General features: G+C 40.8%; 1 protein-coding gene across 5 annotated transcripts; it reads left to right on the top strand.

Moving 5' to 3' along the window:
* Window positions 1–1,726: 1,726 nt before the first annotated feature.
* On the top strand, window positions 1,727–26,954 carry nat10 (N-acetyltransferase 10). Of its 5 annotated transcripts, XM_034176253.1 has the most exons (29): window positions 1,727–1,875; window positions 2,106–2,232; window positions 7,895–7,986; window positions 8,070–8,241; window positions 8,327–8,449; window positions 8,532–8,593; window positions 8,687–8,801; window positions 8,902–9,009; window positions 13,998–14,131; window positions 14,244–14,337; window positions 14,418–14,516; window positions 14,611–14,747; window positions 14,903–15,027; window positions 15,101–15,251; window positions 19,758–19,854; window positions 19,967–20,083; window positions 22,258–22,359; window positions 22,435–22,509; window positions 22,590–22,706; window positions 22,809–22,942; window positions 23,025–23,073; window positions 23,881–23,977; window positions 24,058–24,162; window positions 24,228–24,400; window positions 24,495–24,614; window positions 24,693–24,791; window positions 24,880–24,953; window positions 26,594–26,674; window positions 26,752–26,912. In XM_034176253.1, exons 2-29 carry the CDS (start codon window positions 2,119–2,121, stop codon window positions 26,879–26,881), a joined length of 3,096 nt encoding a protein of 1,031 aa, XP_034032144.1. In that variant the 5' UTR covers window positions 1,727–1,875; window positions 2,106–2,118; the 3' UTR covers window positions 26,882–26,912. The 5 variants fall into 5 exon arrangements, with proteins under 5 accessions (XP_034032144.1, XP_034032142.1, XP_034032145.1 ...); XM_034176251.1 differs by having other exon boundaries at window positions 26,594–26,954; XM_034176254.1 differs by having other exon boundaries at window positions 24,880–24,991; window positions 26,565–26,753.
* The last annotated feature ends 31 nt before the right edge of the window (window positions 26,955–26,985 follow it).

The following is a 26,985-nucleotide window of genomic DNA, read 5'->3' as shown; positions in this document are numbered from 1 at the left end:
TTTAGCACAGTTTTTTAAGAGGCGACTGCAAACATTATCAGGGCCCTGACTTTTTGGTTTGAGGGCACAAAAAGATTTTTCTACCTCTTGAGAAATAAAGTGCTGACTGTTTTTCACTTTATGCTTTATTTCCTTAATCTCTGAACTGTGATCTGAGATATCAAACCTTGTGTAAAAAGTATTCAGAGCATTTGCAAATTCAGCATCTGTCTGAAAGTCCTTCAACAAGGTGATGGATCTGGACTTGGGCTCCTGAAGTCCAGCTATCGTTTTCATACACGACCAAGCAGATCCAAGATTTTTATTTGCCATCTTTTCCTCTATTTTCCCTGCATAATTTATCTTGGCCTTTTCCAGCACCATTTTCACTTCATTAGTAGCATTGCGTAATTCCATGACTGACCCAGATCTATTTTGTTGTAGTTGTAGTTTGTGTTTTTGGGGGCCTTAGCTATATGATGATTTAAGACCATGTCATTGTCAACCCAAGATATGAATTCACCTCACGACTGCTCAGAGGGCACTCAACTGGTTTTACTTTCTCTGGTTCAATTCAGGTATGTCTGAGTGTCCAAATACCTGTACACGTACTACCGGTCCTTTAGGAGAGGACATATTTTTAGGATTTCTAGGTAAGTGCCATAGAGCCTCTGTGGTGTGATAACACTTATTACAACAACAAAAAAGAAATGGCCTCTGTAGGAATGTTTTGTACCCAGTTCAATCCTGGTTTCCATCCTACATCATTTTGATTAATGAATATGCTGTCAAAGTTACTGTGGCAAATCTTGACCATGTCCTGCAAACTAGTCAACTTGCAAGAGTTCTCTTCAACTACACCATGACCTAATTACAGCACAGACCATGATGCATTATAACTGGATCAAGAACCCCCATGATGTAACGCAACACTGTGAAGACCACTTAAGATGGAGCTATGGCTGTTGGTAAGGTCATCGTAGTAAGTGAGATACCCTCATTTGAGTTTTTTGTTGTTTGTTTTTTACCTGGTTAGATTTAATTCTACCAGGTTAGTCCCAGCGAGATCGACACCTCATAAAGGGATGACAGTGCCCACAGGGGTGTGATTATATGGCAGCTGGTCCAGAACCCATCTTGACAATATCCCACAGCAGTTTAAAAATGTGGAACTTTTTAAAATCCATAACTCCACTGAGGCAAAACTGTAGTACATGGCATTTTATCCACATGTTGCCATTGCGAAGCTTATAGTTCTAGTTATGTGAGTTTCGTATCTCCATACACACAATTTACTTGGGGTTAAATGTAGCTGGAACTAACTCAGGTCACCTTCTGAACCCAAAATTGATCCATGAGCCAGTGGGCAAATTTGACCTAATCCGTCTCGAAAGTATACCACGTTGACAGGAGCGAATAATATTATGATTGAAGCTGATCGCTGATGTAATTTGGGTGGATAAAAAATGAACCAGTAATGTGTGGCATTCCAAACATACATACAAAGCGCTTTCTCAGAAATGTAACTCGCTTTGTTTAAGGATTTTTGTATTATTTGACACAACCACCAAATGGCGGCTTTTATGCAATAAATGTGTCTGAGCTCATAACAATCTCTCTCCCAAGATGGCGGACAAAATTTTGCGGAAAGCGCTTGATGTCCCCTCTAGTATTTATTCATCCGTATGCGTCTGGTGTATCTTGACTGCCGTAAACGGATAACATCTTTGAGATTTTTGTAGGAGCACGTCACTTGCTGGAAGCGGTTGGAAGACAGTTTAGCCTGTTTTGGAGCAAAAGGGTTTTTTTTTTTTTGTTTTTTTCGGAGCAAAAATAACAGTTGTGAGTCTGTCGCACAATTCTGACGTCACTTCGGGGTCCGACTGCTGGGTCCACGTGAGTGGTGATTTTTTTTTTTTAATTCATCATAACTGCTTTATCTGAAGCTAATGTACAGGAGGCAAACCACGGTAAATGAACACGTTACTTTTCAAGTTTGTTTTCCAAACTTGTTGTGGCCTATTTAAAATTTTCTGCTGAGTTCTTCACTGTTTTAGTTAGCCAGTTAGCTTTTCGCTGGCACTTGACGCGTCTAACTTTAGTTGCACGGTTGTGTGTTTTCTCAGTGTTGAGGAGACAATGTCAACCATCCGTAAGAAGGTAGATAACCGGATCCGTGTGCAGATAGAGAATGGAGTGTCCATGCAGCACCGCACAATGTTCGTGGTGGTGGGAAACCGTGGCAGAGATCAGGTAAACACAAAGCCTCATGAAAATGACAACCGTTTACTTTTTCTTTTTTAAAAACCTAGAAAGTTGTACCTGTTAAAACGTGTAGCTGGGATGGCATATTTCCCCTAAAATTGTTGATTTTAGGCTGTGACGTACGTAGCGTCTCTGTCCTTGGTCAATATAGGTCACGTGTTCATAATGCCGCGTTCACACTGGACGCCGCGCGAGCGACGGCGGCGACAAGTTGCCATGTAATCCCTAAGGAAGGACGCGTTGTGGCGCCACAAAAGTCCAAGCCACGCAATGCGATGCGAATGAATCACGTTTGTGGTGCGATATCGTGTGGCAGTCGCATCGTCCTCCTCCCCAAGTTGAAAAATCGGAACTTTTTCATCTTGTCGCACCGTGATGACCAATCAGGGACTAGATATGTAGTGACGTGGAGATGTCTGGAGTTTATACTTGATATGGACATGTCCCGTCTCTGGCAGCCAGCCTGTGAGCAGGACTTATGTCCCTTTTGTCCTTTTTCACAGTTATGACTGAGTTTGAGGGGAGAGCGAGCAGCAACACCGCAGCAGCCAGTTTCTTTTTTTTCCCCCCCACGTGCGCGTGCGAACAAATTGTCTGTGAAAATAATTTTATTAACTACACAGATGTATAATAAAACAAATGGTGACTGGTTTATAACACAATTATGACAGAGTTGGAGAGGAGAGCAAGGAACTGCAGCGGCAGCCAGTTTTTGTTTTTTTTTTATTGTTCACATGTGCGAACGGGACAGGAGGTCCTCAAACTGGGTCCTGGAGAGGCAGAAGTACTACTGAATGCGGATGATGCAGCTCCTGCTGCAAATAATGAAACTCCCCGAATTGGGAATTGTGAACCCAGGGATAGTGCCGCTGGCGACATTTGGCAACAGATTTCCACAACAAATACAGCACAGCAGCTCGCTCCATGTGATCAAGGTCTGTCATGTTGACTTGACGGCGAGCGGAATGGAAGCTCCTCCTATTTGATGACGCATTGGGGCGAATTTTCACAGTGAAAGCAACGCGACACACCGGGCGATGGTGGCGCGTTCATCGCCATGCGAGGGATGCAAATTTGTGGCATCACGCGGCATAAGAACTTGGGTTTCTAGAGACCTCGGAACCAGACGCGGTTGTTGATGTGGGCGAAGCGGGAAGCTGCCCATGTTGCATTTTTTTTTTTTCATGACACACAGGGCGGCATAAATGCTTAAGAAAAAAAAATAATCATCGTCTGCGTCGCACAATGGTGATCATATCACTGTGCGGGGAATTAGCAAATTGGCGCCCCTGCTTGCTGAGCTGCACAGAACAGAACCAGTGTAAAAGGTTCGGCGGTTCTTTTCTGCGGTTGTACCCTGGGACAGGTGCTCTGCTCTGCTTTCATGGTCAGAGCATCCTGCAGGGCTCCCATTTCTCCGCTGTTCCGCTCATCCTGCTGTCTGGTGTCAAAGTCCACTTAGGACGCAACACAGAACCAGAACTCTGCTCCCAGAACAAGCATTTGAAAGTGAACAGAGTGTAAGAACGGATTCGAATTTCACCAGAGGACAAACTGCCCACTCATGAGGGGAAAAAAAGTTTACAGAAGGAGAGGCTGCTTTATTGAGGGTTTAGACATTGAGCTACGTTCACATTACTAGCTGAAGTGACTTGAATAATTAAATGTATTGTATTTTACAGTATATTCTGTTTAATATTTAAACAACTGAGGTATGTAGGTTTACAGAACTAGATTAGGTAAATATAGCAGTCTGAACATCAAGTTTAAATTGTGTTTTTCTTGTTACCTTCCTTTGTGTTTGTGCTCAGAGATCAGTTTCAGTTCTGATTTCATTCTGCTTTCTGTGTCATCACTGGTGATATGACTGATGTGAAATCAGATAACGGTCACTTACAAACAGGAAAAAACAAAACAAAAAAGATTCAGGAACAAATATCACAAGGACTCAGAAATGGACGGAGTTTCATCAGAAACTGTAATGATGAAAACAACTGGAAGGAAAGTCAGGACTGCAGAATCACTGGCATCTACAACAGGCGTCTGTCTTCATATGTCAGAAATGTCATAGAGGATGTAAATCTAAGATTGGTCCACACAGTCAAATAAGATGATCCTTTTTGGTGATACACCATAGTCAACATGACTGATGGTTGACAAGATATAAATAAGTAAGAAAATGGTGAGACCACTTTAAAGCTTTAAAAATGCAGAACTGTTTTAGGTGGTTTACAAACATCAAGCCAAATATTTAGCTGAATGTTGAGACACATATGCATCTTAATAAAAGAGCTAATCATTACTCCCTAAAAGACAGATTAATATAGCGTCTAATGACAGACATTTAGCATGTGAGGGAATGTTTATTCAAATTTGCAATTTGTGGATTTTTTTTTTTTGTATAAGAGTTATATTGTAGCCTGCATTCTTTTGATGTCAATTGCAATTTCAGGGGCACTTCTAAAACATTAAAAATAATAATTAAATAAAAAAAACTGGCTGTTTGTGCAAAATTTTGACCTTGGGGGGGCACGGCAGGGGCGTCTCACCCGGGGAGTAATTCAGTGTAGAACCGCCACTGCTCGGGACCACACGATCCTGGGAAAGTACTTGATGTCCCCTCTAGGGTAGTTGTAAAACAGCTAACTGATCACCTGCAGAGGAATGGTCTATTTGAAGAGTTTCAGTCAGGTTTTAGAATTCATCATAGTACAGAAACAGCATTAGTGAAGGTTACAAATGATCTTCTTATGGCTTCGGACAGTGGACTTATCTCTGTGCTTGTTCTGTTGGACCTCAGTGCTGCTTTTGATACTGTTGACCATAAAATTTTATTACAGAGATTAGAGCATGTCATAGGTATTAAAGGCATTGCGCTGCGGTGGTTTGAATCATATTTGTCTAATAGATTACAGTTTGTTCATGTAAATGGGGAATCTTCTTCACAGACTAAAGTTAATTATGGAGTTCCACAAGGTTCTGTGCTAGGACCAATTTTATTCACTTTATACATGCTTCCCTTGGGCAGTATTATTAGACGGTATTGCTTAAATTTTCATTGTTACGCAGATGATACCCAGCTTTATCTATCCATGAAGCCAGAGGATACACACCAATTAGCTAAACTGCAGGATTGTCTTACAGACATAAAGATATGGATGACCTCTAATTTCCTGCTTTTAAACTCAGATAAAACTGAAGTTATTGTACTTGGCCCCACAAATCTTAGAAGCATGGTGTCTAACCAGATCGTTACTCTGGATGGCATTTCCCTGATCTCTAGTAATACTGTGAGAAATCTTGGAGTTATTTTGATCAGGATATGTCATTCAAAGCGCATATTAAACAAATATGTAGGACTGCCTTTTTGCATTTACGCAATGTCTCTAAAATCAGAAAGGTCTTGTCTCAGAGTGATGCTGAAAAACTAATTCATGCATTTATTTCCTCTAGGCTGGACTATTGTAATTCATTATTATCAGGTTGTCCTAAAAGTTCCCTAAAAAGCCTTCAGTTGGTTCAGAATGCTGCAGCTAGAGTACTGACGGGGACTAGCAGGAGAGAGCATATCTCACCCGTGTTGGCCTCCCTTCATTGGCTTCCTGTTAATGCTAGAATAGAATTTAAAATTCTTCTTCTTACTTATAAGGTTTTGAATAATCAGGTCCCATCTTATCTTAGGGACCTCGTAGTACCATATTACCCCATTAGAGCGCTTCGCTCTCAGACTGCGGGCTTACTTGTAGTTCCTAGGGTTTGTAAGAGTAGAATGGGAGGCAGAGCCTTCAGCTTTCAGGCTCCTCTCCTGTGGAACCAGCTCCCAATTCAGATCAGGGAGACAGATACCCTCTCTACTTTTAAGATTAGGCTTAAAACTTTCCTTTTCGCTAAGGCTTATAGTTAGGGCTGGATCAGGTGACCCTGGACCATCCCTTGGTTATGTTGCTTTAGACGTAGACTGTGGGGGGGTTCCCATGATGCACTGTTTCTTTCTCTTTTTGCTCCGTATGCATCACTCTGCATTTAATCATTAGTGATCGATCTCTTTTTCCTGGTTCTTTCCCTCAGCCCCAACCAGTCTCAGCAGAAGACTGCCCCTCCCTGAGCCTGGTTCTGCTGGAGGTTTCTTCCTGTTAAAAGGGAGTTTTTCCTTCCCACTGTGGCCAAGTGCTTGCTCATAGGGGGTCGTTTTGACCGTTGGGGTTTTTCATAATTATTGTATGGCCTTGCCTTGCAATGTGGAGCGCCTTGGGGCAACTGTTTGTTGTGATTTGGCGCTATATAAGAAAAAAGTTGATTGATTGATAGTATTTGCCCATGCGATCTTGGAACCACTACACAAAACTTGTGAAGAAAATGTTTTTTTTGTTTGTTTTTCCTTTTTAACAGAAGGCTCTTGGTTCAAACCTCACCCCTGTCACATTCCTCCATGTAATGTGGAGTTGCATCAGGAAGGGCATCCGGCATAAAACGTGCCTATTCAACATGCAAGATCTACCTCAGATCTGCTGTGGTGACCCCGAGTGGGGAAAAACAAGGGAGCAGCCAAAAGGACATACCTTTTTTTTTTCCCCTTTTAACAGCATTTCTGACGCTGAATGGCATATACTCTTCAACCCGTCTTAATGTCTGCTGCAGAAAACACGTGCTTTGTAGCAGTTTTGCCAATGTAGTGGCTCTGAGATCATATCAGTACCGCTGTCGCTGAGGTTGTTTGGTTCTGAGGCCTTCAGTTACAGTACTTGGACATGTAATTGCTATTAATATGTAGATTCTTAAACTACATTAACCACAACCACTAATCCTAACCATAACCATTACAGTAATCCGTAATCTTCACTATAACAAGATTGCTCTACGTCCAAATAGATACGTCTATGCACGAATAGCCACTTCCTTCATTTTAACCCTACCATTGTCTTGTAGAGTTTGATTATTCATAAAAAATGACACAAGGCCGTTCCTTGTGTTTAAGCATTGATGGGTCCCCTGTTTGATTCTCGTGTATTCATGCTCTTGTGTTTGTCACAACCTTTTTGTACATTTCTCTAATGGAATAAGCTGCCAAAGCCAGTGAGAAGAAGCAGCATGTGTTCATCAACTGTGAAACAGCTGGTTTGATGCCAGGCTGTGTGGTTCAGTGTTGTTGTGCTCCTGAGCCAAACTGACTCAATCTTGGGGCACGCTGTCAACACACATTGACCTTCATGGCCATGGGGGAAAATGCACGGAAAGAACATTAAACTCAAGAAAAATCTACTCTATTCTCCTGTGGTCTGTGCTTCAAGCCAGCCATCCTTTTAAGTTTTAGTCAGTTTCCAATCCAGATGTGGTTTATTAAATTGTCTAAAAGGTCATGTCTGGTTTGAAACGTGAGTGATTTTGTGTATGAAAATGTAGGGATTTTAGTTGAACTGACAAATTACCACACCAGAGATAATCCAGTATTGGGTGTCACTGTGATGTTTCCTGGTAGAAGTCACAGCACAGAACTTCAACTTTTGTATGAAAGCCACAGAAGTCCATTTGTATCCATCTGAGTAAAACCTCCATGTGTTCACTGTCACAGTAGTGATGCACTTCTATTAACATTGTTTTGTCTTTTTTTTACGCGGACTTGTGAGATACGTGTTGTCATTGTGTGATCCAGGTTGTCATTCTACATCACATGTTGTCTAAAGCTACGGTCAGGGCTCGACCCTCAGTCCTCTGGTGCTACAAAAAAGAACTGGGATTCAGCAGGCGAGTATAAACATCTCACAATGTAATTCAGTCATACTGAAGAAAATTTCATTTTTCTTATATTTTTTTCTTTTTCATAATAGCAATCGCAAGAAGCGCATGAGACATCTGCAAAAGAAAATTAAAACGGGCACATTGAATTTGAACCAGGGCGACCCATTTGAACTCTTCATTGCTGCGACAAACATCCGCTACTGTTACTACAATGAGACGCAAAAGATCCTGGGAAACACTTTCGGCATGTGCGTCTTACAGGTGATGCTTGTTAACTTGGAACTAAAATACATTCGTGTCGTCAGTGTGTTAAATGTTTTTAGAGGTGCATGTTGATGTCTCATAGGATTTTGAAGCGCTCACTCCAAATCTCCTGGCAAGAACGATCGAGACTGTTGAAGGAGGCGGGATCGTGGTCATACTGCTGAGGACCATGAACTCTTTGAAGCAGCTCTATACGATGACCATGGTAAGTCCACACTGATCTTGCTCTGCACGTAACGCCAAGTCAGATGAACCAGGCTGACTGACCGTGGCTGCTTTTCCTGCAGGATGTGCACTCGCGCTACAGGACTGAGGCTCATCAGGATGTGGTGGGAAGGTTCAACGAGCGGTGAGTGCTTGTGACACATTTATGAAATCTTATACATTTTCTGCAAGTCAGTGAAACGAGAATGAAGTCGTAATATGTTTGTATGACATTCAGGTTCATTCTGTCTCTTGCGTCATGCAAAAACTGTGTTGTCATTGATGACCAGCTCAACATCCTGCCCATCTCCAGCCACATGGCAAATATCAAGCCTCTTCCTCCTAAGACTCTGGTATCTGAAAGCTCTGCAGTAATTAGTCTCAGAATGTTCAGCGCTTTGTTGGTTTTATTTAAGCTCTTTGATTTCTGACCAGTTGTGGCCTTCCCTACAGGAGGATGGTTTATCTCCAAGAGAAGAAGAGCTGAAGGACCTAAAGGAGTCTCTGCAGGATACTCAGCCTGTGGGTGTGCTGGTGGATTGCTGCAGGACCATGGACCAGGTTAGGTTTAAAGAGTGTGTACTTTTAAAATGTTAAAAATCAATTTCTGAGACTTGTGAAATGGTTGCACATACAGTGAGGTAAATAAGTATTTGATCTGCTGTCGATTTTGCAAGTTTTCCCTCCTACAAAGAATGGAGAGATCTAAAAAAAAAAAATCAGAAAATCACATTGTATGACTTTAAATTATTCATTTGTGTTGGATTGCATGAAATATGTATTTGATACAATACAAAAACAAAACTTAATATTTGGTACAGAAACCTTCCTTTGCCATTACAGAGGTCAGACATTTCCTGTAGCTCTTGACCAAGTTTGCACACTGCAGCAGGGATTTTGGTCCACTTCTCCATACAGATCTTCTCGAGATCTTTCTGGTTTTGAGTTTCAGCTCCCTCCAAAGAGTTTCTATTGAGTTCAGGTCTGGAGACTGGCCAGGCCACTCCAGAACCTTGTAATGCGTCTTACGGAGCCCCTCCTTAGTTGCCCTGGCTATGTGTTTGGGGTCATTGTCATGCTGGAAGACCCAGCCATGACCCATCTTCAATGCTCTTACTGAGGAAAGGAGGTTGTTTATCAAAATCTCGCGATACATGACCCCATCCATCCTCCCTTCAATACAGTGCAGTCGTCCTGTCCCCTTTGCAGAAGAGCACCCCCAGAGTATGATGTTTCCACCCCCATGCTTCATGGTTGGGATGATGTTCTTGGGGTTGTTCTCATCCTCCAAACACGGCGAGTGGAGTTGATGCCAAAAAGCTCTGTTTTGGTTTCATCTGACCACATGACCTTCTCCCATGCCTCCTCTGGATCATCCAGATGGTCACAGGTGAACTTCAAACGGGCCTGGACATGTGCTGGCTTGAGCAGGGGACCATGATGGTGTAGTGTGTTACTAATGTAATCTTTGTGACTGTGGTCCCAGCTCTCTTCAGGTCATTGACCAGGTCCTCCTGTGTAGTTCTGACCTTTCTCAGAATCATCTTACCCCACTGAGATCTTGCATGGAATCCCAGACCGAGGAAGATTGACAGTCATCTTGTGTTTCTTCCATTTTCTAATAATTATACCAACAGTTGTTGCTTCTCACCAAGCTGCTTGTCTGTTGTCCTGTAGTACATCCCAGCCTTGTGCAGGTCTACAATTTTGTCCCTGGTGTCCTTAGACAGCTCTTTGGTCTTGGCCGTGGTGGACAGGTTGGAGTGTGATTGATTGTGTGGACAGGTATGTTCTATACAGGTAACAAGTTCAAACAGGTGTAATTAATACAGGTAAAGAGTGCAGAATAAGAGGGCTTCTTAAAGAAAAACTAACAGGTCTGTGAGAGCCAGAATTCTTGCTGGTTGTAAGGTGATCAAATACTTATTTCATGCAATAAAAAGCAAATTAACTATTTAAAAATCATGCAATGTGATTTTTTGATATACAACCCCTGGCAAAAATTATGGAATCACCGGCCTCAGAGGATGTTCATTCAGTTGTTTAATTTTGTAGAAAAAAAGCAGATCACAGACATGACACAAAACTAAAGTCATTTCAAATGGCAACTTTCTGGCTTTAAGAAACACTGTAAGAAATCAGGGAAAAAAAATTGTGGCAGTCAGTAACGGTTACTTTTTTAGACCAAGCAGAGGGAAAAAAATATGGAATCATGAAAAACAAAAGAACGCTCCAACACATCACTAGTATTTTGTTGCACCACCTCTGGCTTTTATAACAGCTTGCAGTCTCTGAGGCATGGACTTAATGAGTGACAAACAGTACTCTTCATCAATCTGGCTCCAGCTTTCTCTGATTGCTGTTGCCAGATCAGCTTTGCAGGTTGGAGCCTTGTCATGGACCATTTTCTTCAACTTCCACCAAAGATTTTCAATTTGATTAAGATCCGGACTATTTGCAGGCCATGACATTGACCCTATGTGTCTTTTTGCAAGGAATGTTTTCACAGTTTTTGCTCTATGGCAAGATGCATTATCATCTTGAAAAATGATTTCATCATCCCCAAACATCCTTTCAGTTGATGGGATAAGAAAAGTGTCCAAAATATCAACGTAAACTTGTGCATTTATAGATGATGTAATGACAGCCATCTCCCCAGTGCCTTTACCTGACATGCAGCCCCATATCATCAATGACTGTGGAAATTTACATGTTCTCTTCAGGCAGTCATCTTTATAAATCTCATTGGAACGGCACCAAACAAAAGTTCAAGCATCATCACCTTGCCCAATGCAGATTCGAGATTCATCACTGAATATGACTTTCATCCAGTCATTCACAGTCCACGATTGCTTTTCCTTAGCCCGTTGTAACCTTGTTTTTTTTCTGTTTAGGTGTTAATGATGGCTTTTGTTTAGCTTTTCTGTATGTAAATCCCATTTCCTTTAGGCGGTTTCTTACAGTTCGGTCACAGACGTTGACTCCAGTTTCCTCCCACTCGTTCCTCATTTGTTTTGTTGTGCATTTTCGATTTTTGAGACATATTGCTTTAAGTTTTCTGTCTTGACGCTTTGATGTCTTCCTTGGTCTACCAGTATGTTTGCCTTTAACAACCTTCCCATGTTGTTTGTATTTGGTCCAGAGTTTAGACACAACTGACTGTGAACAACCAACATCTTTGCAACATTGCGTGATGATTTACCCTCTTTTAAGAGTTTGATAATCCTCTCCTTTGTTTCAATTGACATTTCTCGTGTTGGAGCCATGATTCATGTCAGTCCACTTGGTGCAACTGCTCTCCAAGGTGTGATCACTCCTTTTTAGATGCAGACTAACAAGCAGATCTGATTTGATGCAGGTGTTAGTTTTGGGGATGAAAATTTACAGGGTGATTCCATAATTTATTCCTCAGAATTGAGTGATTCCATATTTTTTTCCCCTCTGCTTGGTCTAAAAAAGTAACCGTTACTGACTGCCACAATTTTTTTTCCTGATTTCTTATAGTGTTTCTTAAAGCCAGAAAGTTGCCATTTGAAATGACTTTAGTTTTGTGTCATGTCTGTGATCTGCTTTTTTTTCTACAAAATTAAACAACTGAATGAACATCTTCTGAGGCTCGTGATTCCATAATTTTTGCTCTATATAGATATATATAGATTCTGTCTCTCACAGTTGAAGTGTACCTACGATAAAAATTACAGACCTCTCCGTTATTTGTAGGTGGGACAACTTGCAAAATGGACAGTGTATGAAATACTTATTTTTCCCCACTGTAGGTACAAAGTAGTAGCATGCTAATTAATCGGTGACCTGATTAATTTGTTTTGTAAGATAATCAGCCATGGCTGATGTCTGCGTTCATGAGGCAAATTAAAAAAAAAAAATTTCCTGAAGACATACGGTGCTTGACCATGTGGCTTCTGTGGAATGATGCTCTGACTTCCTTGTGTTAATTTACACACAGACGAGTGCCTTTAAACAATGGGAATGGGTATTTTGAAACAGCTGGAAACATGGCAAATCATTTGATACAATTAAATATTGCGACATCTGCTGGCCAATTTTTAACATAGCAAGACGTCAAAAACAGGCTCGGTTATATATGTTTAATAATAATGGTTCTGTGTGCATCTTGAAATTTTTGACTGTATTTTCATTTAAAGACAATACTATATAGAGGCAGTAATAATATACTTGTTATAATGTGATTGTGCCATCATAAAATACGGGTATGCAATAAAAATATAAATTGAGAAATGCTTGTGTAACTGGGGACTTATAAAAAGTTGTACAAAATGATGGGGATTTGGACACTTAAAAGGTTTTTATTTAAACACAACCTCATTTCAGTCATGTTAGGCTTGAGTCTGTTCCTCTTCTCTTCAGTTTTGGAGAAGACTCACATGTCACAGAAGTTGCTGGCATATAAAGATAGATTTTGTCCAGTTTGTAAAGAGTTGGAAAACAACTGCCTCCATCCTCCCTAACTCTCCTTGCAAATTCACTGCAGAAAATGGTTCTGGGGAGCATTAGCTTCTGGGGGACCATAACAAATCTTTAGTGTTCACATAACATCAGGTAGATTCTATCTGGTGTTCTTTCCAGCAAGATTTCTGGTAGCCATTTGAAAATGTATTTTATTCATTTAATATCTCTAAACATTTTACATGCTTGTAGAAGTCAGATATTGATGTGAAAAATGTTTGTGCGTCATTTTGCATGTAAGTTGTGAGTATCCCAGAAATGCTGACGTCGGCACTGGATGAAAAAAATCTGTTATTGTTTCCCATTTGTAGAAGTGAGTAAGAATCTAATTTAAACCCAAATCAGTGTTCCTGAGAACTAAAAGTTATATTGGTGACTTAATAAACAGTAGATGCTGTTTTACGTCTATCAAATTTTGTCTTTTGTTCATGTTAAGACACTGTCGGTTGTTATAAAAGCACAAATTGCTGAAATATCAAATGTATTGATAAATGTAGAGAGAGAACAGTAACAGTCCAATGCAATTATTTGGTTTTATGAAATAGTAATAACACTGTATTCATCTGACAGACTGTGTATTATAGTTCTGTCATCTTTCCAATATGGTAAAAACTTGTCATCACGATGCAAGTTGTGTGAAAAAAACAAATTGAGCCAAAAAAAATGGAAAAAAAAAAAACTTTTTTTTTAGAGATTTTTGTTGTTGTTTTGGTGGGTAAATTGACCTGAATATGCAACAGAATGCTTCTAAGAGTTCAAATTTTTCTAGGGGAGAACCCCCAGACCCCTGCCAGGGCGTCGCACCTTTGTCAAAAACTTTCAGGGTTTTTTTTTTTTTCTTCTTCTTCTTCTTCATGCATAACCCACTTTCATCACTGTCATTTATTATTAATATGTTTTGTATCACATGCACCCCCCCCCCCCAAAAAAAAAAAAAAAAAAAAAGGTTGTTAGACGTATATGTTGGCCACTGTTGTCTGAAAATTAGCCTTGGCCACTTTTACAAAGATGGTGAGTGTTGGTAAATTAGTAGTTATTTGATTGAGAACACTGTCTTTCTCTAGGCCAAGACCGTGCTGAAGTTCATTGAAGCAATCTCAGAGAAGACGCTGAGGAGCACTGTGGCTCTGACTGCTGCACGTGGGCGAGGAAAATCGGCAGCTCTGGGGCTGGCTGTCGCTGGAGCTGTAGCTTTTGGGTTAGAATAGTTTGAGATAGATATATATATATATATATATATATATATATATATATTTCTGTGATCATCTAAGGTAATGGTTGTGATTGCTAAACTTTTTATTTTTTGACAGCTACTCAAATATCTTTGTGACCTCACCGAGCCCAGACAACCTCCACACCATGTTTGAGTTCATCTTCAAAGGCTTTGATGCCCTCCAGTATCAGGTTTCCTGTCTAGACACATCCTTCTGTGTGTATGTAAGTTTTGCATGTGCATGCCACTTTACTTCCCCTTAAACCCGTAGGAGCATCTCGACTACGAGATCATCCAGTCGTTGAATCCTGATTTCAATAAAGCTGTTGTGCGTGTGAACATCTTCAAAGAGCATCGACAAACAATTCAGGTAATCAAGAGGAGATTGTTAGTAAGTCTTCATTCTCTGTGAATCATTGAAACACAGACTTGAACTGTGAGTTTTTTGTATCTGTCAAACGTAGTACATCCAGCCAGGTGACGCCGTTAAATTGGGCCAGGCAGAGCTGTTGGTCATCGACGAGGCTGCCGCTATCCCTCTACCTTTAGTTAAGAGCCTGCTGGGGCCATACCTGGTTTTCATGGCCTCCACAATCAATGGGTGAGAAATGGACCAGAATATTTATATAATTAATCATCAGTTTTGTCCCCACCCTAAAAAAAAGAAACCCAGAGTGTCAATAATGTAACAGTGTTTTTGCATAAATACAGATGCCATGCTGTTTGTGTGTATTTGTTTTCCTGCTGCCTGTGCAGCTATGAAGGCACTGGGCGTTCCCTTTCCCTCAAACTGATCCAGCAGTTGCGAGAGCAGAGCGCAGACAGCCAGCAGAACCTGTCGGCAGAGAACAGGAACACCAGCACAGCCAGGCTAGCAGCATGTAAGCATGTTAACGTGCAGCGTTAGCCAGTGGCCACCGTTTGACATTTGATGTTGAAATTCTTCCTTTGCAGCTCGTTCTTTGCATGAGGTTTCTCTTCATGAGTCCATTCGGTACGCCCCTGGTGACCCTGTGGAGAAGTGGCTGAATGAACTTCTCTGTTTGGACTGTCTGAACATTCCCAGGCTCATTTCCGGCTGTCCTCTTCCACAGGACTGTGAGCTGTATCCTTAGTCATCTAAAAATATATGGTGATGGTTACATCATGTGTTCACGTGACCTGTCACACCTGGACCTGTCACGCCCATGAGTAATGGAAGCAGTCAAATTCAGACCCAAACATCAGGGTCATCATGATATTTGTGGGATAAAAGCAAAGACATGGACTAGTAAAGTTGTGGAGATGACAGAGTGTGTAACTGACAAGTGGTATGAGTCAGATATGTATTACGTTAAACATTGAGCAGTTATAAATTTACCAAACATGAGCATGGGTGTCAGAAACTAGCAAATTGTGTGCGTGTCCATCATTAGAACTGTTTTGACTTTTAAACCTTCAGAGAGTCTGTTTTTGTAGCCCCTTTTCCTAAATCTCTCAGAGAACAGTTTGTGTAAAATAACACTGAAGAGGCAGATAAATGCACTGATTACATTTTTGCCCAATAATATTTTTTAAAACTTAAAAAGCAGTATAATCAGAGGAGCGCTGTTGGATGAAATAGTGTAATATTCCCTAATAATTCCCTAATAACGTTGATGTAATCGATTATGTAAATGCATTGATTTACATAGCTTGTGCTGACGCATCACAAGGAGGGAGTAATATGGCTGTGTGTAAGAGCATGGACTCCGCCAAAGAGCAAGCTGAAGTGGAAAAACTTCACTCACGATCATCTAAAGTGTGGGACAGATGGGTTACTGAAACGGTGTTAAAAGGGCCTCTGTGACGGGTGTTCAGACAACTAACTGATAAACGCACAAGAAGCATGTATTGGTTAAATTTGAGCTCACAACAAAACAAGGTACCAAAGCCACATTGTCTGTTTTATTTTAATTTTTATGTATTTTATTGAGGAGTGACTGCTGTGCATCTGGCATGTTTGTTCACTCTGTCATTTCTGTCAAGCTGCTGTTCGGTCATGATAAATATTACACTCATCCACCTCCTTATACCTAATGTCATCAGAATAGTGCTAAACTCAGGTATCTCCTTTTTCCTGGCTTTTTATTTATTTTTGCTTGCTCTGCCATGATTATGAACACGTAAGAAATAAAGTCTTCATTGGCTGTTTCTTACAGCCGCTAGTAGTGGTGGGCACAGCTAACCAAAACGTTAGCTTCAATAACCATTAATCCGCTAACTGAGAAGCTAACTTTATAAAGCTAAACCGATAAATCCCTTTTAAAAAAAGTAGCAGAAGTTACAGGTAAAAGTTAAACCAATAACTTTCAGTATTGACTTCAGTACACTGCAGCTACTGACACGAGTCAGCGCTTCTGTCTCAGATCAGCCGTCTCTCAGCAAAAGAGACCTGGTGACCAGAGAGAAAGGGGGTGGGGGAAGATAATTTCTCTTCACACCATGCAGACCTGCCAGCATATCACTAGAATCATGCGTAGGCAGACAGCTTTGACTTATGGTTATAATTTTAAACAAACCAATTCCGGACAAGTTATTAACATCACGTCTGTTGTTTTACAAAGTGAAAATATCAGCTATATGTTTTAGTTTTAAAGTAATGCACTAATTTTGAAGGTTTTAGCATTTAGACACACATGCCACAATACATTATGGGAAGATTGCAGCATGTTCATGATGTAGATGGCAATGCTCATGACAATGTGAAGAGCATTTACCACACATTTGCTAAAAGTGATGAATCACTTAGTAAACAGAATTTTCAGTTTTCAAATTGCCTTTTTTTTTCCAATGGAAAAAAAACCAAACATATTTACAAATACAGATTTATTTGTAAAACCCACCACGCATTTCAGTATATGGTTATACTGACCAACCAACCACTGATGTCAGGAAACTAATGTTCCCAGAATGCATTGCGGCATGTGTGTCTAAACGCTAAAACCTTCCAAATTAGTGCATTACTTCAAAGCTAAAACATACAGTAGTTTTCAGAATAATAGTAGTGCTATGTGACTAAAAAGATTTTTGAGTATATTTCTTATTGTTACATGGGAAACAAGGTACCAGTAGATTCTCGCAAATCCAACAAGACCAAGCATTCATGATATGCACACTCTTAAGGCTATGAAATTGGGCTATTAATAACAAAAAGTAGAAAAGGGGGTGTTCACAATAATAGTAGTGTGGCATTCAGTCAGTGAGTTTATCAATTTTGTGGAACAAACGGGTGTGAATCAGGTGTCCCCTATTTAAGGATGAAGCCAGCACCTGTTAAACATGCTTTTCTCTTTGAAAGCTTGAGGAAAATGGGACGTTCAAGACATTATTCAGAAGAACAGCGTAGTTTGATTAAAAAGTTGATTGGAGAGGGGAAAACCTATACGCAGGTGCAAAAACATATAGGCTGTTCATCTACAATGATCTCCAATGCTTTAAAATGGACAAAAAAAAACCCCAGAGATGCGTGGAAGAAAACAGAAAACAACCATCAAAATGGATAGAAGAATAACGAGAATGGCAAAGGCTCACCCATTGATCAGCTCCATGTTGATCAAAGACAGTCTGGAGTTACCTGTAAGTGCTGTGACAGTTAGAAGACGCCTGTGTGAAGCTAATTTATTTGCAAGAGTCCCCTGCAAAGTCCCTCTGTTAAATAAAAGACATGCAGAAGAGGTTACAATTTGCCAAAGAACACATCAACTGGCCTAAAGAGAAATGGAGGAATATTTTGTGGACTGATGAGAGTAAAACTGTTCTTTTTGGGTCCAAGGGCCGCAGACAGTTTGTGAGATGACCCTCAAACTCTAAATTCAAGCCACAGTTCACAGTGAAGACAGTGAAGCATGGTGGTGCAAGCATCATGATATGGGCATGTTTCTCCTACTATGGTGTTGGGTCTATATATCGCATACCAGGTATCATGGATCAGTTTGGATATGTCAAAATACTTGAAGAGGTCATGTTGCCTTATGCTGAAGAGGACATGCACTTGAAATGGGTGTTTCAACAAGACAATGACCAGGCACACTAGTAAACAAGCAAAATCTTGGTTCCAAACCAACAACATTAATGCCTTGCAGATGTGAAGAAATCATGACTGTGGTTATACAACTAAATACTAATTTAGTGATTCACAGGATTGCTAAAAAAGCAGTTTGAACTTGATAATTTTGAGTTTGTAGCGTCAACAGCAGATGCTACTATTATTGTGAACACCCCCTTTTCTACTTTTTTACTAATAGCCAATTTCATAGCCTTAAGAGTGTGCATATCATGAATGCTTGGTCTTGTTGGATTTGTGAGAATCTACTGGTACCTTGTTTCCCATGTAACAATAAGAAATATACTCAAAACCCAGATTAATCTTTTTAGTCACATAGCACTACTGTTATTCTGAACACTGCTGTATAGCTATTTTCACTTTGTAAAATGACAGATATGACATTAATTTCAATAACTTGTCCGGAATTAGTTTTGTTTAAAATGATAACCATAAGTCAAAACTGTCTGCCTGTGCACGACTCCAGTAATATGCCGGCAGGTCTGTATGGTGTGAAGATGAACCTTTTTTTCCCTCCCTCTTACTTTCTCTTTGGTAGTCAGCTCTCTTCTGCCTGCAGAGGCTCGAGCTCTACCATTCATGTCTCTCTGTCTGCTACAAAACATGTAACAGGTAGGCACTAAAATCTTTGATTTCAGACTTTATAAATGTTTTTAACTGTTAAGCTTTATTTACTATGCCCACAAAAATATGCTAGTGGTCTAAAAGTTACCGGAACTAAATTTATTGGAAGCTAATTGGTCCACTGATGGTAGTCAAAGTTATCTGGAAACCTAATCTTCTAATGGAAATGTTAGCTTCGATAATTAGCGGTTAGCAGATTGGCGGAACTGTGCCTTCCACTGGCTGCTAGCTCATCGGCCAGTGGTCAGCGTGTATGTGCTGTTGTTGTAGTGCTGTAAAGCAGTTCATGTTTCTTGTGAGGCCAGACTTTCGTACACGACTCTGGGTTGATTTATCCAAAGTTGCAAGGCTGGTTTTCTGCTACGAGACCCTTGGTGGGAAAGAGAGAGCCCCCATTCTTCCCAAAACAAGTCATTTAATCATTGCGGTTACTCCCAAACTGTAAAATTAAGGTCAAAAAGTTACTCAGTTCTCCTTTAAATAATAATAAATAAATAAATCATTAGGTGCAGACCTATTATTCACCAATATATTTTTCAGATCCAGCTCAAACATCAAAGTGTAGTTCTCTGTTATGTTACACTCAAAAACAAAGTCTGCATCCATTTTCTGTACCCACTTGAAACTCCAATTAAGTGTCACAGGGAGCTGGAGCCTGTCCCAGCAGTTTAATGTTAAACATACAAAATTTAATTAGTGGTTACTTTGCATTACTGTTCTTGAGACGTCATTGTATCTTGATTATAGATTCAATTCAGTTTTAAAAACATTTTTAGTGTCACCTCCTTGATACTGCTTTCTTACAGATATTTTAATTTTCATTTCATTAAGGAATTCCCTTGCTTAATGTGTATATTGATGCAAGTGAAAATTTTGATGTTCTCCTCAGCCTAAACTGTCCAGATACTATGTGAACAGAGACACACTGTTCTGTTATCACAAAGCATCTGAAGCCTTCCTGCAGAGACTGATGGCTCTTTATGTGGCGTCACACTACAAGGTATTGTACTTAACACAATCCAGTAATGAGCTTTTACTCAGGGAGTACAGTGTCTTACACAGAGCGTTGTGGAACATCTGTCTTGTTGAACGACCATTTTGTTCGGTTCCAGAATTCGCCCAATGACTTGCAGATGTTGTCAGACGCTCCATCCCATCACCTCTTCTGCCTTCTGCCACCCGTCCCTCCCACACAGAACTCGCTACCTGAAGTCCTCGCTGTGGTGCAGGCAAGATGCTCACAACCTGCACTTTTAAACAGGCCTGGTATTTTTCCGGCCTGAACCAGATTTCCGGCTTTTGGATCCGGATATAATGCAGCGAAGGCAGCAGGTTTCCATGTAATCCCTACGGAAGGACACGTTGTGAATATGTAGTGACGTGGAGATGTTTGTCTGGAGTTTATACTTGACGTGGACATGTCCTATCTCTGGCAATCAGCCTGTGAGCAAGACTTATGTCCCTTTAGTCTTTTATTTAACGCAATATGTCTGAGGGGGAGAAAGCGAGGAAGTGCAGCAGCAGCAGCCAGTGTTTATTTGTTTGTTTGTTTTTCACATGCGTGCATGCGCAAACATATCGTCCGTGAAGATAATTTTATTAATTACACAGATGTATAATAAAACAAATGGTGACTGGTTTATAACACAGTTATGACAGAGTTTCAGTGGATGATCCGCGAATGACGTTTAGTGCCGGGAAATATACCGGTTCTTTTTTAATAAGAGCCACGAAATATACCCTGTTCTTTGTTTAATAACACAATTTTTCATTGGTCTAGCTCGAAGTGATAACCAATCATTGAACGTGTTTTAATGTGGCTCGATCTGTATCAGAACACAAATCTTAGCATTTTGCAGACACCTGTTAGACAAAGCGATCAAATTGAAGAAATAGATTATTTAGTGGATGATTGTGACCAGTGCAGCCGATTGTCGTAAGTAGACATGGGCCAATAACCACTTTCACGGTATACCGCGGTATCAAAACCACAAAAATTTCCCATTGTACCGTCCTACGGTATGAGCGGGTTATGAGAATTCTTGACAGGCAGAGCGGAGACAGTCGCTGCCGCCCTTCCCCCTGGTGCGCACCTCTGTCTCTGTTTACACACAGGTAGCTGTCATTAGCTAGCTCTGCATCATGACTGAAGGAGGCGAAGCCTGCACTGAACTTTTCTCTCCATCTAAAAGGACCAAGTCGGCATTTTTGTTTTATTTTCCGCGGAATAGCCCTTCAAGCCACAAACGGTGGCAACAAAGCACCATAGCTTTGGCCTGTGTCGGATTCAGAGCAATTCAAGGTACCCGCAAAGGATTACATGGAAGGAGTAAACTTTATCCCATCTTTGAAACCACTGAGAAGTACAAGTGGTGGACTCGAGTCGTGCTTGTGGTCGACAAAACTTCTCCCACAAACATGTCAAGAAGGACAAATGCATCTATTCCAAGCACTTTGTTGGTGATGCTGGGCCAGTATTGAGCATCCGGAGTTCTGGATGTTATTCCAGCCACGTTTCTCCCTAAGCAAGTACGTCATGTTTCCCATGGGGCAGATGCTACATGTCTAAAAGAGTGACTGTCATTTTGGTATTTTTTTTTCTAAATTTATCAGTGGTATAGTGCTTGTAGTGGTAGACATCGCGTCAATTAGTGCGCCTGAATCACGCGTGCTTCATATGCAAATAGCCATAATGTTGTTAAAGCACATTTTAAAGCTATACATAATACTGTAAAACCGCAGTATTTTTGCCAACGGTTATCATACCATCCAAATCTCATACCGGCCCATGCCTAGCCGTAAGTAGTATTTTATGTTTTTTATCTGTGTAGTTTGAAGAGGTCTTAGTGAAAGGATTAAGCATCCATGACAAGTGTTCGATAAATTTCAAAATTCAAATTGCTTACGAATTTTGGCATTTCGAAAACGAAATGCTTAGCTCATGTTGTAAGTTAATAACCATTCATTTATTGAAATAATAATTATTTTTCACATACTCGGAGTGGATGCGAACCCAACACTTTTCATTTTCTGCCTTGCTTTTCTTTCCACACTGATGTTCGCTTGGACTGGTCTGTTGAATAAACTAGAAAATAATTGCCCCGAAAATATGAGCCCAGCAGCAACAGTGTTCAGTGATGATAGTATGTAGTCAAAACCTGCAGATGTTAGGGGAACCTATGCCCAATTTTTGTTTGGTTATTTTATTTTTGCTTTAGAAAAAGCTCCCAGCCCAGGGCTTTGCCCCTGGACCCCATTGGGGACCTGGACAGCCCCCAAACCCCTCAACAAATTAGTTTCAGGCTTAGCCATATTGCCTCAGTGCCAGCCCTGTTTAAATAACATGGAGTAAAAATTATTTTAAAAATAAATTCGATTTGAATGATGCTTCTTTGATCATCAGGTGTGTCTAGAAGGAGAAATATCACGCCAGTCCATACTTAACAGTCTTTCGAGAGGAAAGAAGGCTTTTGGTGACCTCATTCCCTGGACTGTGTCAGAACAGGTACACACTGTGCTTCCATTGAATCCTCACTCTTTGTTTGCTTCACATTGATCAGGAATCAACTGTTTCTTGCAGTTTCAAGACTCAGAGTTTGGCGGGCTCTCTGGTGCCAGAATAGTGCGAATCGCTGTCAATCCAGACTACCAGCGGGTAAGAACTTGTGGAGATCTCTGCTTATTTTTCCACTTGTCAGATAGCTGGATGTGACTGTACTTTGACCCACGCCACAGATGGGCTATGGTTCCAGAGCACTTAAACTGCTGCAGATGTACTTTGAAGGCAAGTTCCCCACTATGGATGAGAAGACGTGTGCCAGCCACAGTGAAATCACATCAGTCAGCAGCGAGGTAAAGCCAAGACAGCCCAAGTCTCAGGCATCCATGCCTCTAAATGGCACTGGCATAGAAATATGAGCTCTGACAGCGGGCCCTTTGTTGTGACTTGTGAAGGCTGTCAGTCTTCTGGAGGAGGTGGTCACACCACGAAAGGAACTCCCACCTCTGCTCCTGAAGCTGAGTGAGAGGAGAGCAGAGAGACTGCACTATCTTGGCGTTTCGTACGGCCTTACTGCACAGCTGCTCAAGTGAGTGTCTTTGAAGTCAGTTGTACGTTTAAAAGACAGAAAAGGGGGAGATTATTTTAACATCTTATTTCTACAACAACAGGTTCTGGAAGAAAGCTGGTTACACTCCTGTCTACTTGAGACAAACTCCTGTAAGTGGTCAGATGAGAAGTCTGTTTTTTAGTCGAGGCCAACCTATGGCCAGTTGTCCAGTTCTATGTTCTATTACTGTCACAGTCTTCAAATTCACAGGGAACATTCTTGGGACACAGACCTTGGACAAGTTCAAAGATTGCTAACCTTGACATATTTTAAGAGTCACATTCTGTTTGAATGTGTGCTGCTTTGTTTTTGAGTGGCGGAGGATGACAGCCAATCAGAGTAGAACTGCACCGTGACATCAGTGGCTGGTCTCTTCAAAACCACTTTGCTTTGTGTTTATAGGCGTGTCTCATATATTACGTAAAAGGTAGTGAGAAATAGCATGGCGATGTCACAGGCTGGTAGTCAGCTGCAAAACGCTTTCATTTTTGTGTAAATATATCCTCTTTGTCATGTATTATGTAAAAGATGGCGCAAAATAAATGGCTCTTTTTGTAACCCGATAACACATTTTGCTGCGTTAGCGTGCACGCTAACTTCCTATGGAGTTAAATATGTCATTAATACCAGCAAATGCAGAGGGTGATCTACAAATATTCCTTGATTTGTATGAATTCCACTTTTGTCAGAGGCTCACACACAAGCAAAGCCTTCTGCAGACGCTGTTAAAATGTAAACATTGTTTTTGATTTATAGAGAGGCTTCATTGAACATGTACACATTGTATTTAAGACAAGATCTTAATAATTAAACTGCAAATTATAAATAACACAAGGCTCATACGGCCAATTGTATTTTAGCATTGCGTTATATTCACTTTATTTTAGTGAGTGCTAATGCAGTAACACTGTGTCTAGAATGATCTGACAGGAGAGCACTCCTGCGTGATGCTGAAGGAGCTGAATGCAGATGAAGCATCGCAGCAGACTTTGTGGCTAACAGCCTTCTGGAAAGGTGAACATCTACACCTGTCTCACACCAACTGCTTTGTGTAAACTCTGTTATCATCTCCCTGAACAAACTATTTTCCTCAGACTTCCGGCGGCGCTTCCTGTCTCTGCTGTCCTACCAATTCAGCAGCTTCCCTCCAAGCTTGGCACTAAACATCCTGCAGAATAAGACCAAGGAGGATACAAGCAGTAAGACTTGCACTAAACAGCCTGATGTCCTCATTGTTATGACCTGACCTCTCATGTGTTTGCAGAGCTCAGCAGCTCTGAGCTGGCTGCTCATTTCAGCCCTTATGACCTCAAACGTCTGGAGCTGTATTCCAGGAGCATGGTGGATTACCACCTGATCATGGACCTGATCCCAGCTGTGGCTCGCATTTATTTCCTTGGGCAGATTGGTGATGTGTCTCTGTCAGTTGCACAGTGTGTAAGTTTGCTAAGAGCTTGAATTTAGTTATTTATTTATTTTTTTGTAGTGAGCATTAATATCCTGGGTGTTGACGGTTGCTGTTCCTGTGCAGGCATTGCTGCTGGGCATCGGATTGCAGCACAAAACTGTGGAACAGCTGGAAAAGGAAATTGACCTCCCATGCTCCCAGCTCATGGGCCTCTTTAACCGTCTCGTCCGTAAATTTGTGCAAGTGAGTTGTTAATGTCTGAAATCACCATCAGGGAAAGCAGGTTCTATGACATCTATAAACTACAAACTGCTGTGGTAGGTCTTCACTGGCATCCAAGAAAAAGCCATAGAAGCACAGATGGCAGCCACGAAAGATGTGACTATTGAGCCAACTGGCCGGAGTCTAAATGATGATCTGGTATGTGATCGCACATCTCGTGACTGTGTGTCATATGGACTTGAAGATAGAAAGTAGAAAACTGAATCACCTTCGCTGTATTCATCAGAATGAAGCAGCTAAAGAGTTTGAGGAGCAGCACAAACAGGATGTAGAGAAAGTGAAAGAAATGGACCTTGAAGAGTAAGTGGGCACACTGGAGGCATCCTGCATTCATGTGGATGTCTGCAACCCCTGGCAAAAATTATGGAATCACCGGCCTCAGAGGATGTTCATTCAGTTGTTTAATTTTGTAGAAAAAAAGCAGATCACAGACATGACACAAAACTAAAGTCATTTCAAATGGCAACTTTCTGGCTTTAAGAAACACTATAAGAAATCAAGAAAAAAAGATTGTGGCAGTCAGTAACGGTTACTTTTTTAGACCAAGCAGAGGAAAAAAATATGGAATCACTCAATTCTGAGGAAAAAATTATGGAATCACCCTGTAAATTTTCATCCCCAAAACTAACACCTGCATCATATCAGATCTGCTCATTGACACTGACCCTATGCCATGACATTGACCCTATGTGTCTTTTTGCAAGGAATGTTTTTGCAGTTTTTGCTCTATGGCAAGATGCATTATCATCTTGAAAAATGGTATCATCCCCAAACATCCTTTCAATTGTCCACTTATTGATGATGTAATGACAGCCATCTCCCCAGTGCCTTTACCTGACATGCAGCCCCATATCATCAATGACTGTGGAAATTTACATGTTCTCTCAGGCAGTCATCTTTATAAATCTCATTGGAAAGGCACCAAACAAAAGTTCCAGCATCATCACCTTGCCCAATGCAGATTCAAGATTCATCACTGAATATAACTTTCATCCAGTCATCCACAGTCCACGATTGCTTTTCCTTAGCCCATTGTAACCTTGTTTTTTTCTGTTTAGGTGTTAATGATGGCTTTCGTTTAGCTTTTCTGTATGTAAATCCCATTTCCTTTAGGCGGTTTCTTACAGTTCGGTCACAGACGTTGACTCCAGTTTCCTCCCATTCGTTCCTCATTTGTTTTGTTGTGCATTTTTGATTTTTGAGACATTGCTTTAAGTTTTCTGTCTTGACGCTTTGATGTCTTCCTTGGTCTACCAGTATGTTTGCCTTTAACAACCTTCCCATGTTGTTTGTATGTGGTCCAGAGTTTAGACACAGCTGACTGTGAACCAACATCTTTTGCAACATTGCGTGATGATTTACTCTTAAGAGTTTGATAATCCTCTCCTTTGTTTCAATTGACATCTCTCGTGTTGGAGCCATGATTCATGTCAGTCCACTTGGTGCAACAGCTCTCCAAGGTGTGTTCACTCCTTTCTAGATGATGAAATCATTTTTCAAGATGATAATGCATCTTGCCATAGAGCAAAAACTGCAAAAACATTCCTTGCAAAAAGACACATAGGGTCAATGTCATGGCATAGGGTCAATGTCAATGAGCAGATCTGATTTGATGCAGGTGTTAATTTGGGGGATGAAAATTTACAGGGTGATTCCATAATTTTTTCCTCAGAATTGAGTGATTCCATATTTTTTTCCTCTGCTTGGTCTAAAAAAGTAACCGTTACTGACTGTCACAATCTTTTTTTCTTGATTTCTTATAGTGTTTCTTAAAGCCAGAAAGTTGCCATTTGAAATGACTTTAGTTTTGTGTCATGTCTGATCTGCTTTTTTTCTACAAAATTAAACAACTGAATGAACATCCTCTGAGGCCGGTGATTCCATAATTTTTGCCAGGGGTTGTAATTCTTATAGTTGTAATACCGCCCTTTGCTTCACAGGTACAGGATCCGTGGAGATGATGATGAATGGGACGAGGTGTTGAAGAAAGCAGGAAACACGGCTGTTATCAGCATAAAGAGGTGCAGGGACGGGCAGAATTTTGGTGAATGTTGTGATTGTTGTAGAAATGTGTGTGACAGTATTGTCTTTCTAACAGTGACAAGAAGAGGAAACTGGTCGCAGGGACACTCGGAGCAAACTACAGTGAGCCACAGCCGAGTAAATTAAAGAAGGACAAGCAATACGGCAAATTCAAAAAGGACAAGCATGGAAAGAAGGCACGATAGTAAAGCTGATTATGAAATGACACTGGTTCTCCATCATCTTGGCCAATAACACCAAAGGAAAAAGACAGATGATGAGGACCTTAAAAAAAAAATCCTTCAGTTTG

Source organism: Thalassophryne amazonica, chromosome 8, assembly GCF_902500255.1.
Source record: "Thalassophryne amazonica chromosome 8, fThaAma1.1, whole genome shotgun sequence".
Taxonomy (NCBI): Eukaryota; Metazoa; Chordata; class Actinopteri; order Batrachoidiformes; family Batrachoididae; genus Thalassophryne; species Thalassophryne amazonica.
This window is presented reverse-complemented; position numbering and strand designations above follow the sequence as displayed.

Bases quoted from the DNA above. Each gene is read 5' to 3' on its own strand.
- nat10 (XM_034176251.1), top strand. From the start codon at position 2,119: ATGTCAACCATCCGTAAGAAGGTAGATAACCGGATCCGTGTGCAGATA. The intron at 22,707-22,808 runs GTAAAGCCAAGA...TGACTTGTGAAG, and splicing joins TCACATCAGTCAGCAGCGAG to GCTGTCAGTCTTCTGGAGGA. The intron at 24,615-24,692 runs GTGAGTTGTTAA...CTGCTGTGGTAG, and splicing joins TCGTCCGTAAATTTGTGCAA to GTCTTCACTGGCATCCAAGA.